General features: G+C 38.6%; 1 protein-coding gene across 4 annotated transcripts in view; it reads right to left on the reverse strand.

Moving 5' to 3' along the window:
- The window catches only part of CREB5 (cAMP responsive element binding protein 5), a 355572-nt gene that overhangs the window by 70199 nt on the left and 267095 nt on the right, over positions 1 to 18278 (reverse strand). For all 4 annotated transcript variants that reach the window (XM_073333614.1, XM_073333615.1, XM_073333612.1 and 1 more), the window contains 2 exons: positions 15890 to 16016; positions 14081 to 14191 (listed from right to left, as the gene is read on the reverse strand). In XM_073333614.1, coding sequence (XP_073189715.1) covers positions 14081 to 14191; positions 15890 to 16016 — 238 coding nt within the window. The remainder of the gene's footprint in view (positions 1 to 14080; positions 14192 to 15889; positions 16017 to 18278) is intronic.

Raw genomic sequence — 18278 nt, forward strand, 5'->3', positions numbered from 1 at the left:
TTTATGCTCTTTGGATGAAAGATGCTATAGAAAAGTTAATTATTATTACTAATATTATACTTCATTCCTTACATCTGGGGTGTATTTATGGGTACAGAATAACAAATTGTTTAAATCATGCATCTCTGACTGTGCCTTGCCTCTATAAGGTAAAAAGCAGTGTTATTACCATAGTCACATATGAAATGATACATACTATGAAAAGCTCTACCTAGCAAAAGCCCTCTGAAGCTCTGCTACAGCTGCTTATTTTAGGCATTAGAAATAAAAATGCCAGGCAGAGTACTTGCGCCTCAAGCTATGGGAAAATCCAGGATACAACAGCATTAAGTCCCCCAACTCTGAAAGGGGAGGTTAGCTAAGGATGCCTGTGTGACCACAGTCTGTGCCATTTTCTAGTTTCCAGAATATAGGAGTTGGTTTGACATTGAAAGGCTTTGTAAAGGTTGGTCATTCTCTCAAACCTGACACCAGCCATAAATCCAAGTAACTATGCAGCCAAGCACTGGGTGTTAGTTTTTTTCCCCAGGATGAGATGAGAACACATATGAAACAACACACTTAGACAGTATGGTATTATTTACTTACAGAAGAGTCAAAGAGATCAGTTAACAGCCTCAGAAATGATCTCAAGTATTTGAAATTGCAGTATATTGTAAGAAAGCATGGGGAGAGGAGAGTACAAGTTACACAGCAGTGAGGGGAAAAATAAAAGATTGCACTTGTTTTTAATAAAGGAAAATGAATCAGGCAAGTGTTCAGAAATAAGTTACTGAAGCTGTTTTATAAACTAGGTTTAAAATCTCTTAACGGCATTAGCTTACCTTCTGTTGTGTTTGAAGAAATATATCTGAACCAGTAACATTCTCATGAGATTTCATTACTGAAAAGGCTCATTAGAAAGGGCATTAAAATACTAATTACCTCATAAACTATTTAGTGTGTACCCACTGGGATAGTACTTACTAGTGCTCAAGCTCTTCATAGATCCAACTAATCAATTAATGCTCATTACAACTAGAAAGAGTATGCAGACTGCACCATGCAGGAGAAATAAATAAGTCAGAGGTTAGCTAAGAAAGTGAGTTGGCTGTAATAGAGCCCTCCTTTGTAACACAACTGTTGTCTGCTACAATTTAATTTTAATCAGCCTTTCTGGTACTTCTGGTAATGTGACTCTTCCTGCCTTAAGAATCTCAGCTATTGCTATTGCTTCTTAAGTACATAATTTATTAAGGGAGACACACTGAATGGCATGTGGGGATTAAAGTGGGCAGGTATAGTATTCACTAATGCCATGCTAATGTTACATATTGTGGGTGTAACGAGAGGACGAAGGAGGACGAAGCCATGCAGTACAAGTTTTCTTCCACATATTCAGACACAAAACAGTGTAAAAGTGGCAACAGCGTGAATGAGAATCAGACCCAGGAAATCTAACGTACAATAGCAAACTTCCAATATTGTGTGCAAGTTTTGAATCTAATATTGTAAAAATGTACATGCCTTACCACTGCCAGAGCGGTGTAAAGGGGCCATAGCGTAAATGAGAATCAGGCCCTCTCTCTATATCCTTTTAGAATTACTTCATAAAGAAACTACAAAATTCCATCTCATATTTTTAGAACTCTAATGTACAGGGCAGCTAAAGTCATACTTCCACTCAGAGAGGAGAAGTGGCCTCATGAGAACCCTCCAATACTTACCTTGGCAGCCAGGGGTCATCTGCTTGGGTGGGAGGGTCGGACCCATAGCACTCTTCTCCTGCCACACATGCAATCCTCTGCTGGGGTGGTGCCAGTTAGCGCCCCACCCCCCAACCCCCTGAGCTGTTAGTGTTAACACTCTACTGATATAAACTAAATAATTGGTTTGGGAATTAACATCCCATTGAGATGCACTGGGCTGATCATACTCTCACAGCTATGGTTTCAGGCTGTCTGCAAATTCAGGAAGATAACCGTGCACTGATTATACTCAGGTCATGACCTCAAACTTTCTTTCATAACCATGAGAGAAACAAATATACTTTTTTTTTAATGAAAGCTGAGATTCTGATGTGATCACATGACTCCAGGAGCTGGGGATCCCAGCATGGAGCTCTTGTGGCTATGCGTTAAACTGGCCCAGGTTAAAGGGATGTAGGATCTAAGCCTGACCTATAGGGTCCTCCAAAAGACCCAATTGCAGCAGAAGTGCCTTATTTCTGCTTTGAAGCGTTCACAACCCTCTATGTAAGGTAGTGTCATGTCCCAGGGTTGGTTTCACTGTAGGAATCGGTGGGACAAGGAAATGGGTTGTGGAAGTGAAAACTGCACAGATTCACCAGACTATAACATGCTAGAGTTGAGGGAGTATACACCATACCTGAGCTGGTTGCAGTAGTGACCAAGGTGGGGCTGCACATGTGGTCTACCTCTGCATTTCCTCTCCCCTGGATTGCCATAGCTCTGTGCAAAGCCATTTTACATGGGGCTTTGGGGTACATTAGGTGATCCCTAAATCTACTGAGATTAATATAACGACATCCTGAACCTTTCGGTATCAGAGAGAAACACATTTAATTTTTAAAGTTTTAAAATGGAAGAGTCTACCCAATTTTCTGAAGTGACAGATCCCAGTGTTCTTGGAAGTCTCCATAGCTTCTAGTTTCATCACAGGAGCAGAAAGTCTCCCTTATGAATTCTCTGTGAGCTGATGCATATATTCACAAGTTATTTGCATAATCCTTAAACTCCCTCTGGGAATCCTTTATTCAGCTACCTAATGCAAACACTACTTAGATCAAACTTCCCACAACTAACACCATTTAGAAGATAGACAGTTCAGCAGAACAAATTGGTGCAGCAGAACAAATTTCCCATTGTTGATGTAAATGGAAGTCACTCCAGATAGATGTTAATAAGTGAGCTTTAGGTAATACCCGTTGCTTTTCAGTTATTGATCCTCAACATTCTAAAGTGTTTCATGAGATTGAAATGCTTTCTTAACAAAAAAAAAAAAAAAGCACTGCCCAGATAAATAAAAAGGCAGAGATTATGTGTGTTTATACAGATTAAGAATGTGTAGCAGAAACACAAGGAATGAATCATTCTGGAAAAGAAGAATATAAAAGCAGCCATTTGAGCAGCAACAGACTTGGTTTAAGAAATACACACAGCTCTTCAATTTATCCATTCTTAAAATCTCAAAACTCTGTCTCCTGTTAAAATGAAGCTTTGAGAATTCCCACATTTTAATAACCTCCCTTTATTAAACCATGGCTTTAGCAGGACAGTCTACTTAAGAGAATCCGAGAAGATAATGTACACTCTACTTATGAAATGAGATAAAGATGTTTGTCGCAGGAACTCAAATATGTACTCTCTTCTCCCTCACACACACACACACACACACACACACACACAGATGCATCATACCAGCCTACCGAACTGCTGTACATGGTTATCAGATCAGAAAGCAAATTGGGACTTCACATTCTTATCTCTGTACTTAGCACTATGTTGGCAGCAAGAATAAAGATCATTCTGAACCTTGTCCTAATGAAGTCTGTGTCTCCATTAGTAGGAGAATCTAGGTCTATCTTCTCCACAAACATTTTTGCTGAACCACATACAGTACAAAAAGTGGGCTCTAGACTGAACCAATAACGATGCTAAGTATGTTGGAAAAAAAATGTGAAAAGTTGGCACAGGGCAGCTAATGTCATACTTTGGTATATAGTAGTGTTCTGTCAGAAGCCAGACATATTAAAAATATTTATATAATTTAAAATAATTTGTACAGGTCTAGTAAAGACTATTTTAGGCTTTAGTACATATTTAAACATTTGTTTGATCCCACCAGGCTTCATGTGCAACCTTGGCACTTGAGGGCAGTACTGAGGACATGCCATTACTAAATTTTTCATATTTGTGTGAGTGTGAACCATAATAAAAATATCACAATATTTCTTGCAAACTTGAAAAGCAGCACTAGATTACATATGTATTTCCAGATGCAGAATGAAGAATGAACTTTGTGTATATATTGAGAGGTGGCTTTTAGGTTAATTTAAACATTCCAGAATAATATAGCTTAGATGTAACAGTTTGAATTATCCAAACTTTTCAGAGAAAGAGCTGGCAACTCTTGGCTCAGAATCATTATTCACCAGTACAAATACCAGACACAAAAGAGACAAATCTTTTCTGAAACTGTCCAAAGTTACATATTAATTTTTAAATCTTTTGATTGTCTATTTGGAATTGCACAAATGTATTTATTTTGAAAGATCACATAATAAAATATATGAAATAATGCTGAAAATTGTGCAGTCAAATAATATTTATAGAAGATGATGGTAAAATATCAATGCATGAAAAGAAAAGACATCTAAGCAAAGTGATGCCTCCAAAAACAGAGCAAAACGTTAAACTGCATCCTCCTAAAGTTTGTTACAGCCAGTTAGAACAGAGTCAAAGATGTCTTCACTGCACAGTTAACCCAGGTGTTTGGTGCTGGGGCTGAGCACCCAGGTTAGCCTAGCCCATGTATGTGGGTCTCCATAGTAAAGACATACCCAGGTTACTGTGTATTTATTGTTTCTGTACTTCTCTGTGTGCGTGTCTGGGGGCGAATCCTATCTTTCTTTGTGCTGAGAGGCTCCAGGATTCTTTCCCAGTCAATTGTGTCAATTGCAGGAACCTTGGGAGGTTAAAAACATGAGCCAGTCCTCAGCTGATGTAAATCAGCATAACTCCATTGAAGTCAATGAAGCTAAACCACTTTCCAGCAGCTGAGGAGCTGGACCATATATTTTTTAAAAATATTCCTACCCTATGTCACCAACATCACCTCAGATTCTCAAAATCAGAGGAATCAAAAGACTATTTTAAACTGTTTATGCTGCTTGTTTCCTTTTTTCACTCTGTTTGGAAAATGAAAACAAACTAGCCCCTTTCACTTTTGTATCTAGTCAGTTTCAAGGTAAGCTCTGAAGTGACAGCACAATGTTGTAAAGTTTGGGTTGCAATGTTACCAGGAAATGGTGGTCGTTTTTGTTTTTTGTTTCCAAACTGTTTCCCTCTATTGAAAAATAAAATTCATGCAAACATTTCTATTTGTCTCCGTTTGTGACATCTCATTTTTAACACAACTTAAATATGGGGCCAAAGTATACCTGACAGTATCCCTTAACTTGGATGCATGAAGATCTAAGAAGTGGAACTTAATTATCAACAAAAGTATATCCCCACTGATAGTATCTAACTAATCATCTAGTAAAGCTATCTTAAAAGAACAGCTTTATTTTCTAACATTTTCCAGTGTTAGAATTGGTTTCAATAGTGTGCATAAAACTATATATACAAAGAAATTATACACATATTGGAAAAAAGGAGACTGACTTAATCAACTGTTATTCTTAAAGGACTTAGGGCCATTCAATCAAGCTTCCTAAGTACACCAGACATACCCTTTACCCTTCCCCTACAGCACTAGAAAGGCATGGGGCACCCAGACACTAACGATCTGAGAGACATACTGCCAACTTTCCCGGAGTCCAAGGCACCAGCTAATTATATGAAATGAAGCAAATTGTAGTTGCCTTTACCATAACAGAGGCATGACCTACCAAAGCTACAGTCCCCTGCATGCTAATAAAATGCCCCTAATAAAGATGAGAGTGGTTGTTGGTCACAATGTCACTAGAATTCTCTAAGCAACGCTTTGACTCCCCCAGAGCTCGGCAATGAAATACATTACACTATAGGTAGGATACAGAATCCTAGAGGATGTAACTATCTACACCACAGTCTGCCTGAAACACACATTTGAAAACATTATCCATGGCACTTCATAAGCTAAGATCTCAGATAAACATTTAATAGGCCAATGTTTTGCTAGTAAAAACAGCAAGTGTAGCACAGTAAAGTTTGCTACATTAGTGTTTCCAGGGTGGGGGACCTAGTCTGTCCAAGGCATTTCAAATTACCTCCCTTGATAACTGGCTGAACATAAATGAGAAAAGCTGCCCTACTGAACATCTGGAGGACAGTCTGTAATCCTCTCACTTCTGGAAAGTGTCACTGTCCGTATTTGAAAGAATCAAACTAAAGAGGGGTAGAAATGTATGAATGTCCCTTCAAACTTAGCTTCTAAGCTGTATATGAACTGTGACCCTTAACTTACAATAAGCCCCACAGGGGTGTCATTCTGAGCCTTGGTAGAGTTCATTGTGGGATGGGGGCTGATATTTGCAACTTCTATTATCTAACTAAGTAATCATCCATTTACATTCTCAGTGCCTAAAGAAATGGCCACGGATGGATATGCACACTAAAACATTTGTTATTTCTAGAGAAACCTCAAATATTAAATACTTTTATATTGCAGGGGAATGGGTCTGAATCCTTGGATCCTAATACCTTCCTCCTCTGCACCCACCCCCTGCAATTTCAAGTTTGTGTTACGTTCAAAACTGGAAAGAAACTATTTTCCAGGATTGGTCTGGATGTGGCTGAAAATAGGTGCTCTCATAAGATTTCAATCCAAAATAGTGGAACCCGCAGCATCAGGAAATCTGATCTCACAAAACTTTCATCATTGAAGATGACCGAAATCTCACAAGAACTAATCTATAACATTTGTATCTTTGAGCCAAAATCTCATGAAAGCAGTTTAGAAGATTTCAGTGCTATTGAATCCAAACTGAAGCCCCCACCTCCATTTGGCTTTGACCCCCAGACCTACTCTGGAACTGGATGTGTAAACCGTCTCCTAAGCCCAACTCTGCTGATAAAATACAAGACTTGTGCACATATTAACTGTAGGTAAATTCTATCCAGAGCCAGTCAAATGATCTGATAGACAGAGCTCAGAGTTGGAAGCCAGGAACTCCTTTTTTCCCCATCTCATCTCTTCCCCAATAGGTTGTCTGCCCCTAGGCAACTCAATTCACCTCTCTACCTCAGTTCCCAAACTACAACATTGTAACAATATTTAATTACCCCAGATGAAAATTAGTTAATATTTGTGCAGAGCTTTGAAAATGTAAATGGTACATATAATAATAGGGAGAGAGACGAGAAGGGAAAGCCTAGAACCTGTACATAGTGAAGAAAAGTGTTTTCTAACTTGCTGTTTAACATTAGGATTTGTTTACAGTACAATAAGTTTCCTTGGCTGATAAAATCTGAAGCTGTTCATGTTGTATTAAATATCTTCCCTTGCCTCTGAGAGGATTTATGTTGTGAGGAGACTTACTGTACATCCCAAGTGAATGCCAGACTTCGGCAGATCTGCCCAAAGTGCAAAACAACTTCCATTATTAGTGACTCTTGCAAAAATCTTGGAAAGTGAAAGCTGTACAAATTCCAAGCAAAAGACTGAAGTATATCTCTGTGACGCAGAACTTCCCCATAACACAACAATTTTTTTATAATTTCCTTTTTTCCTGGCTTCACTGACACAAGGATTTGCTTTTATTTGCTCCAGTTCCCACAGACACACAGATAGACACATACATAAGTTTACATGAACAGGACTTTGTCTGAAAGGGACAGCTCTGAATCAGACTACCACAGTCTATACACACACATGCATCTGACATAAGCCTTTAGAATCCTACAACAAACACAAAAACAAGATCCAGCAGCTCATGTGTTTGGCTAGATGCTAGATACAGCACGCAAATATTGGGATTGTATTTCATTTATTGCTATGGTTACAAAATCAGGGTGGACACTGAAGGAAGACAGAGAAAGAGACACAAATCTGCAAAGACAGTAAATCCTATGAGAAAACAGATGGGGTGGAGAGAGGGAATAAGAGAGGGGAGGGAGAGTAGTTAGGATGGGGGGGGGAGGAGACAGAGGTCATTTCAACACCCAGCTGAATAAAGACAAACAACATAATAAAAATCCAAGCTCTTCCAGTCAAATAGTCAATAAAATCACTGCAGATAAAGTGACACAAGAAAGAAAAATGCTAAGCATCACTATAACTTGTGGCAACACTTTGTGCACACCTGGTAAAAGCGAGATTAAATATTCAACATGTATTTATAGCCTGTATGACTAACTAAACTGGCTCCGCAATTTCATTCGTCAAGCTACTGAGGGCTTAAGAAGAATTAGTTTCTACTGACTTTAGTTCAATAATGCAGCATTTAGGCCTGGTGGGCATATGGTCTCATTTCAGTGCACAAAATAAAATATGGCTAGCTTTACCCATAGTTTTATATTACGCATGGTGTTAAATATTCCAAGGCAAAGCATACATACCCGCTACAGGAAAACCTACTGAATTTTGCCTGTAGAACTTTTTAAATGCTAGAGCAATACCGCATTGAAAAGTTGGCTTTTCATAGCTTAAAATGAAAAGTCATTATAAGAAGAGATATATTTTCAGTAAAGTCAGTGGAGAATTAAATGTGCAATTCACGTAAACAACTGCAGAAGTGGCACACTTCTTAACCTTTGAACTACCTTGAAAATGTACCATGTAATAGTTTATGTCAGGATCTTTCTACAAAGCAAGACATCATTTTACACTGCTGTTTTGTCTTGCTTAGATTTCTCTGCTAGAGTCTGAGGGGGCATGTGAAAAATTGTTGTTGAAGGCTTGGCAGAGAGAAAACATTTTTCTTTCCAATCACTGACACTGTGCCAGTGTTTAGAAATGTTTACATCCATGAAAGAATTTTTATTGGTCCATTAAGGTGATTTTAGTCCTGGTGGGTTCAAACTTAGAAAGCATAGGAATCCACTAATTTATTATTAAACAATTTCCTTCAGTATTTTTGCTGTGCTATGGAATGTTAACAGTAAAACTAGAACTTTAATAGATCTGTTCCTGCAGGTACTCCCCATGTCAAACTCCCACCTGAAGTCAACATGGAAAAATTACAGTACTGAGACCAGGATCTGTCCTTTGCTGTGCTTTCCTTTTCAAACAATCTCCAGAGACCAGCCATGTCCCAAGATGTTACTGATATCATAAGGAGTTCTTGTTTCCATGTTCAAGAGTAGCTACAATGACCCAACTGAATTAAGTGCAGAAAACATCAGATGAGAGAAAGAGTGTTAAATTAACATTTTTTCCACTTCGCTTAATTGGACCATCATAACTCCTTGTGGATGAGGAAACAGGTACTATTTATGACATCTGAAGCAGCATAGAACTTAATAGGTCCCTCAGAAAGCCAATATGTAAGTAAATGGAAGCTACGACTCCTACCTTCTCAGCTGATCTTTCTCAACATATTTGAAACTCTGTAGTTATGGAGAAACTGTACAGATTCAGATCTGATAGCTACACTGAACACATAGCTATCCGGACCACCACAAGACTGCCGGAAAGGGGGACTTATCTACAACTGGGCTAAGATTTTCAAAGCCACATAGAGGATTTAGATGTTCCAGTTCCATTTCCATTAATTGCATTGGGAACTGGATATTCAAGCCTTAGGTGGCTTTGAAATCTCAGCTCTAAAATGCAGAAACTTTGTAATATTTTCCATGTCTGAAGAGTGTCACAATTTATGTCCTTCCTCTTCCCCATAAGTTCTCAGAGATTTCTTAGATAAATTATATCAGACCCAGTTAATATGGTTAGTATTGTCATTATAATTAGGAACATGTTCATTATCGGCTTATTGGGGTTTCCTTTTCTAATATATTATGTACGTACTTTTCTTATCGGATAAAAAAAATCATGTAACTTTTTAGATCATTACTGTTTGCCCTACTAATGCTTACAGTGCACTAACACTAGTGCTGAACTCCATAAAGATAATACGAAACTGTTAGGGAAAAAAAGGCCACTGAGGGTATGTCTATACAACCCACGAGAGTGAATTTCCCAGCTTGGGTCAACAGGATAGTGGGTCTCAAGCTAGCGCTATAAAAATAGCTTTGAAATTGTGGCGTGGGTGAGAGTTCAGGCTCTCAACCCCTCTCCCCCCCCCAACCCAGATTCTGCCAGGAAAGGGAGGCACAAATAGTATATTTTATTTTGGTTTTGTAAAACCATTGAAACGTTTTAATATGAAAAATACTGAAAAAAATCATTTTAAAATCAGGGCATTCTTCATCCTCTACTCCAATTCTGGCATGCAGCAAATATTCCAGTAAAGTCACAGAGTCAGAGATTATGCTTTGCATCATTTGAAAGTTTGCATTTCAAGTTTTCATATGGTATATATAGAGTTAGTTCCAGCTCTAAGAATTCTTGTGATAATGTAACTCATGCCCACATGGGGGGACAGAGTGCCTCACCATGTGGGCATGAGTTGCATTATTGATTGATGAGTCTGCTACAGCCTTAGCTAAGAGCCAGAGGCTCCTATACTAAGCTTCAGAGGTCCCAGGTTCAATCCCACCCAGTGACGACCGGGGTCTGTCGGTGTTACAATAGCAGCTACCTAAATCAAGTTGGAGTTGTAAACTTTTAGAAATCTGATTTTCAGACTTCCAATGGGACAATGCGTACTACTCATTTCTGAGCTTGGTGGTTCACAAGATATCAGAACTGGGGCTAAGCAAAGGTTTGAATACGACTGTTTCTAAAATTGCAAACTCAACTAGCTGCAGGTATGGTACGTGAGCAGCTAATGTGATAGTAAAGACGGGGCAGGCAATTCAAGGTTCATAATACCTTTAGTGTATTTAACCACATGTTCACATGCTAGACATACTCTATTCACTTTTACCTAGTAATTTTAAAGATACATATTACTTCATTAGGAGGGGAAAATGTATAACATCAGTGCTTGCTGGGGATCACGGGGGTTTTAGCTCTGAATCTAGCAAGAAAGTAATACTGATGTAGAGATTCAAACATTCATTCATTAACTGAGACAGTTACAAATCACCATGTAATATGCTGAAGGAAAGATATATCATAAAACAAACTGTAAATTTTTGTGATTATAACTTAAATCCATTCTGGTTTATTAGGTACAGCAGATTAATATTTCAAGCAATATATTTTAATCTAAAGAAAAATTTAAAAAATCTAACATTAGGTCACTGGATTTTGCATCCTTTAAATGGCAGGAAGAAAAAACTGATTTAAAAATTATACCCTCGTTCCCATTTCTCACAACAAACTGACTCTGGAGAAGTTATCATGGTGAAGTTCTTTGGATTTTGCCATCTATACTGAAAAGTCTCCATATATGCTATTTGTTTATGAACATTTATTCTACAGGAACAAGGTAACCACTTAGAGACCTAAACACCGTTATGCCTAGTCTATGGGTCATATCCTGCTAGTCCCATGTAAGGCAAGAGGGATTTGGATTACATCTATGTCTCATATCTGAAGAGGAGTCTACCATGGAATCTATTCCGCCACTTTGTGTTGGGGAGTAAACAGTCAACTATGTAGATTAGTGCTGATCCAACTGCCATTGACTTCAGTAGCTGTTGGCTCAGACCCAGTCGCTAGCACTTCTCCAGTTACTATGGGCTGCTTCAGTGACTTTTGTATAGTATATGCTATGTATATAAGTCACAGAGTGCAAAATGGCAAAATGGCACATATGTGGAGTTGGATGCATCATTGATAACAGCATTAACTGTGAAGAAATCTGAAGTTCATTCTTAACATAGGGCTCGATCCTTGGGGATGCTAAGTGCTCTCACATTCCACTGACTTCAACTTGCAGGAGGTATTCAACACCTCACATTTGCAGATCTTTGAATAGGAAGAAGATTGCAGTGTTTATTTATAAGAACAAAGAACAGGACAGTGAAGAATGAAGTTAAAATGCAAATTGTCAATTCATTAACTAAGTCATAATGAATGTTTCTCTCTAAATATTTCCTATGGTTTCTTCCTTTATTCTATTTTTTCCTGGAGATTTATATTCATAATGGGTGAATGAAAAGGGATGTTATGTTATATGTGTATTTTCTCATGCATTCATTTTATTTATGTTAACTGCAACATATAATATAAATACACAATGTGAAATATTTACAGGAGTAAATTTTCAAAAAGGGAAGTTTAGGGTCTGTAATTGGTGCCTCTGTTCTATTGGTTCATACCTGTGCTGCTGCTTTTCTAAGAGAGGGGGCAGAAAAGCCCATAGAAGCAAGGGAAAGAGGCATCAAGAGTTCTTTGGGCAGTATTTTGTTCTGTAATGTCTTGGACCCGTTATCAACTCAGACTGGGGAAGATTTCACAGAGCAATACCTTTATGTATTAGAGTTCGGGACAAAACAAGTTGCTTCAGATTAAAGAGATCTGCTTTAAAGTGTAATTTCTGATATTACAGCACAGAATTCTCATCATATGTACCAATAATTTAATTTTGTTTTAAGTAGCCTCACAATTTCAGTAAAAAAAAAAAAAAAAAAGCGGGGGTGGAGGGGGGGAGAGGAAAGGGGGTGGGCAGAAACTTTAGTCTCCAAAACAGATGCCAGTTTTGGATTTATTCAACCAAGGAGTATTTGGTTTGGCTTAACATTGCTTGGGTTGAAAAAACACATGCCTATTCCAAAGAGATTTAACAAGGTCTGCTGCAGATGCTGTTGCCATTTGGCATGTCACTGTTACTGTGTGGCACAGAAAGAACTCTAGACCACAGATTTTGCTTGGCTGAAGTAGCTAGCATTTTTGGCTACATCTGTTCTTCTGGCCAACTGGCTGCATGTTTACAGAGTGTGGTTGTAGATGGGGTGTTAACAAAGCTTGGGTTAACAGTCTAACCCAAACTAATAGTGAGGTGAATGTGTGATCTATCATGACTAAGAAAATAGAGACAGGAAAACCTTGTATGTTTTCTGGTCCTAAACTGTATACACAGAGGGTTTCTTGCACATACTGTACCAACTGACAGGTACACCTTTTCCTTTGCCTTGGGATGAATGACAATTGTTTTACAAACAGACACTAAATCTACTAATCAAACTAGGAAATATAAACATGTGGTGGTTTAAGGCTATATGAGACATTCAACTTTGGGGGCCTGAGTCTCCTTGCTCATGTGTTACACTTTTCTACTAGGTTAGTCTCTAAGGTGCCACAAGTACTCCTTTTCTTTTTACTTTTCTACTAGTGTAACTCCACTAACTCCAATGAGCTCATTCCTGGTTTACATGGGGATGAAAGGACAACCAGGCACAAAGTATCTTGAAATGGATCCACATATTTAATGTGTCAACCTGTGACTTTACACTTACAGCTGCCATCAAACAATTATTACAAGACTGAAACAAAATGTTAATATTTCAATTATAATGTAAGCATATGTTGATGGGCACAGCTATGGGGTATTATTACTGTATGCTCCTCTGGAAGTGGATGTATGGGGCCCAGGGACTTACAAACTCAATGCTAATGGCATTCACACAAATAAATCCTCTGCACACTACAGGGGAGATTTAAGCGCACAATACACACATCACAGTAACTTCAGGAAACATTAGAAGCAGTGCTTAATTTGTAATGAAAGAGGTGCCAGGGCTCAAGCAATTTTTTTTCACTTTCATATCTGATGCAGCAAGCCTAGATTAAGCACTAATTAGAAGTAACTATTTCATTTAAAATACTAAATCATTTTTGTCCAAATTATCACTTTATCAGTTGCTCTAACCTCATCAGCTGCACTCAAGAAAAAAAAATATAATCCTGATTTTCCAAGCATTGTTCAGTTTGTGCCTCTAACACTGTTCTCTGACATCACCCCTGTTTGCCACATGCCTACCTAGAAAAATCAGACAGTATGCCCGTGCCCACCACACCAGACCCCTTTACTCTAGTGTTTGTTTACTTACAATTTTTTAACCCAAGCTGCAGACACCATCACAGAACCAGCTAGCCTATTTGCTGATTTTCCACACATCTGCACCAACATTCCTATTAAACATGGTAAGGATCAGATGGTCCACTCTCTTTAAATTAATCTCGCCCAGAGTCAATGGAAACTGGTAACATCTGAAAGTGCATGTATGCTGACAGCCAGTTGCAGGCATGGATAAAGATCACATGATCCATGACTAAGAATGAGGTAAGCTATGCCTGCCTACTGCTCCAGGTAACTGCTGTGTAAAAACAATATAAAAAAGGATTTGTAATTGTTTCTTTTTACCATTTTGGCTTCTGAATGCATTGGAGGGACTTGGGGCGATGCACACGGGTTATTGAGATTTGGGCCTTGCATCCCCATGATACTGGAGTTCATTGACATTTGTCTCTCCATCTTTAAAAGGAAGAAAAAAAGAAAAACAAATTAGACAACAAAATAAAGTCTAAAAACATTTTCAAGGACATATGTTCAGTTTCTTTTCAAAGGGACCCAGCTTTATTTCTTTGAGTCATCCCTCAAAAAACTGTTTTGTGAACTGCTTATATTTGCTTATTCTCCAAATTTGTCCTACAAACGCTGCTTTTCTCAAAAGCCATTCAAAAAAAGAGTTTCTTTTCAAAACAAACATATCAGCCACCCAGGTTTGAACTTTTTTTGTAATGATTTCCCCCCTTTTAGTATAACAACACTCTGAGTTAAGTGGTTTTAAAAGCATCATTGTATAAAGTTGTGGCTTCTGCTGTCACTGCAGCCCAGCTCAGCTTGTTGAAAACGTAAATAAAAATCCATGATCTAGAGTGTATGGAACAGGAATTGGGTTCTTTTTTCTTCTCTGGGACTGCTCAATCAAGGGGAGTTTTTCATATATCCCAGGTCATGTTAGTGCAGCTTTGGAGTCTAAACAAAACAAAACAAAAACACCCTACCAACCCTTTAGAGCTCTTCTTGCAAGCTAAATTCACTACACTATAGTACCCTGACAAATTCAAAAGACAGTTGGAACAAGGAGAATTTACTATTTAAAACTGCTTCTCTCTAATGTTTTCAGTGAAAAGAGATATGGTAGGATTCAATGTTTTATTCCATTTAACAACAGATGACTGGATTCACTCCTGTGGGTGAAGTAGGAACAAATTTGCACCCCCTGAACCTGAAAATAAGCTGTACTTTAAAGGAATATTCACCCCACTGAGGGCTCCTTGGGAGTTCTCCCATGACAAGTACTGCCACACTCTCATTTCTGGAAGACTTAACACAGACAAGAGCCCAAATCTGCCAGGTGAATTGCCCAAAGTCCCATCATTGTTCCACCATGCACAAAACAAATGGCATGCTCTTCCCTTCCCAGAGGTGGAGGAGGATACTTTTATTTTAGGAACAGCACAAACATTAGCTCTCAGACAGCCTTGCAAAATGAACACATTCAGCACAGTGAAGTATGAGTGTTTTATTTCATTATTTCTAACCTTCCTCATTAATTTCTGCCGTTTGTCTCCCAAAACTTTTTATATTAACAGGGCTGCTAAAATACTATGAAAAGTAGGGGCTGCATCTTGCAAGACAGGTAACTGAAGAATGGGAGCTGAGGGCAAAGGCAACCATGTAGGATTCGGTCCATATCTACAGCAAATGACTGATTACTGGTTCTGAAAAATAAATCACTTTCACTTCTTATTGACTGACCTCCTCACAGTAGGTGAGTAATTATTTTGAGATTAAATTGGCATCATGCATGTGCTTTGTCCAGTAAGGGCCCAATTCTAATCTCACAATTGTGTAACTCCATTGCCTCTAGTGAAGACGCTGTTGATTTACACCAGTAAGTAAGATCAATATCAGGACCCAAAAAACTCTAATAAAGAATAAGAATATGTGATTCTAGAATGTGGTTCAAATCAGGAGTGGTTCAAATCAGGAGACCCTCTACTGGAGTTAATTGAGTTACATCTGTGTAAAACAGGCATAATGGAGTGCAAAATGACACAAAACTCTGTATTCTCTATTTTGGATCACTTCATTTTCACTGTGTGCAGTGAGGTAGATCTTTGCCCCTGATAATGCCTGATACAGTATTAAAATAAAATAACTTACTGGCATTAGTACTGCAGAAGATCCAGGCATGGTAGGATTGGGCAGGGTGCCAGGCATAGAGGCAGGCATGGGCTGTCTTTGTCGGTTGTGTAGGTGTAGTAGTGAAGACAGAGAACCTGGGACAGGCCTAGGAGAAAGGAGAAAATGGTGTCACTGTCTGTGGAGGCTAAAGCAAGCTCGACAGTCCCAGACATTTCTATCACAAACAGCAGTAGACAACTATATAGAAGTAGAAGGTAGAGTATTAGTGCCACTGTCTGTAGATCCATGTAACAGAAAGTATTAAGGAAACGGCAAGTAAAACCCAGGTCTGATTTCCTTTGATATTTCTTAGTGAATGCCCTAATTTGCTTTACTTCCTGGCAAGTATGATATAGACATTCTATAGTGAATGCATTGTTATAAATTCTGCCCACAGACACAAAACAGTGCATGATAGTCTATTAAACATGCATAAATTAATAGAAATCTTATCACCTATAAATTACTTTAATTTGAACATTTTTCACTACTGTATATACACAGATATATCTTCTGCAATAAACTCCATTTCCTCCTTCCAAAGCAACAGTCCTGATTTTACTGGTTAATTTTACTGATTAATTCTCAGAGCCAGATTAAGGGGTTTATAAGGAAAAAAAAGGAGTGAAAAAAAGCAGAATGGGTTAATGTTAGCAAAAGGCATTAAAGAGATTTAGAAGGGTTTTTTACAAATATACCAGGGGAAAATAAATATTAGAGGGAAAGCAGACCTATTAACAAATGAGAAGAATCATTAAATGAATGGATTCAAAGATAGCTGGGGTACTGAACTACTTTTTAATAACTGCCTCTAAGAAGAAAAACATTTGGGAAGTCATGATTCCCTTGAAAAGGGAGGGAAAGTGAATGATGTGAAGACAAAATCGGGCAGTCTAGATCATATGGAGCCTTGGGTGTCAGGGGAGTTAGTTAACCAGTTATTCAGCTTTTTTTGAAAAGTCCTAGAGAAGCAATGGAGAAAAGCAAACGTAATATTAATTTTCCAAAACCAGGATAGAAGACATGCAACATGGCAACAAATAGGACAGTTCAATTTTGGGTGTCACAGAAAGAGCATCACAGACCAGAATGCACCTGCAGCATCATGTTCAATCCATTAGCAAATAGATATTGATAAAGGCACTGGAAGGCGTTAAGAGGAAATGCAAATAATTAGGAAGCTGGAGGGACTGATTTATGACTTAGGTAAGCAATTTGTATGGGGCAAAGATGAGAAAAGTCTACAAATATTTGAAGCCTCTACACTTCCAGGGTGTTATTCAGCCCTAAATAAGCACCCCCATTCCACTGAGGGGTCCACCGCCAGCGACTGCAGCCCCCAAAGTGAGCTATTCTCGTCAGGGAGTTGGAGGTCATAACTGCAGTAGTTGGGAGCAGCACAAGTCAGCTCACCCCCTGGTTATCCACTGTCAGTGGGTCTCCTATGAGAGAGCAGGCTGCACTTTAAATCTCCCTATCCCCATGAGAGGAAATAAACGCAACTGTTGCCTTATCTCCCCAGGGTCTGAATTTCCCCTATTGCCTGGAATGCAGCTGCTACCAGCATCTGTGAGCATGAATCAAGCATCAAGGATGGAGAGAAGTTACGTAGGGTGGGACTGTACAGGGACGTGTAACTAAGAGTAGTGAGATAAATCTAAAAATGAGAAAAATGCAGCTGAATATTGGGAGAAACTTGATCTTTATTTGGGTTTTTTAGGTTGCAGTCATCTCCCAAAGGAAGTGTGGAAGCCACCCCCATCCCACTGGACAATGCACTGAGCTTATGTGCCTTAGGGTACAATCTTGAAGAAGGACAGACAGACTACCATGACCTAAAGGATTTTTCCCTTTTTTTCACTGCTGTGAGCTCACAGAAGGATCCTATTCAATAAAATATCAGTTGACTCTCAATGAGACTGAAGTGAAACAAGTTCCATGACAATAGCTTTTACCTCCCCCCACCACGTATTCATACTGACAATCTCATATACAGGCCCTTTGTACAACTCACCAGCTTCATAATAACCAAAGGTGTTAGGCTGTTTGACAGAAACTTATTTTGGCCTGACCTATGCAATTTATGCTAGTGAACCTCCTGGGACAGCACGGTTTGAATTCTGCTTATATGTTCCAGAGCCAAAAAAATTTCTGAAATTGATTTAATGAGCCTGGGAATATGGGATTTAGTCAAAAGGGAATTATTTGTATTTATTGCAATAGCAAATAAGCTACCTCGCTGTATCCAGTCTCACCTTTCATGCTGCTTAGCTTTGTGGGTCTGCATATGCTTTGCACTTGGTGAAAGATTTTTTTTTCAACACCTCACTACTTCTAGGGTTTTTCCCCCTACTAAAGCTCCTGCTTG

This window comes from Lepidochelys kempii, chromosome 2 (genome assembly GCF_965140265.1).
Source record: "Lepidochelys kempii isolate rLepKem1 chromosome 2, rLepKem1.hap2, whole genome shotgun sequence".
Lineage (NCBI taxonomy): Eukaryota > Metazoa > Chordata > Testudines > Cheloniidae > Lepidochelys > Lepidochelys kempii.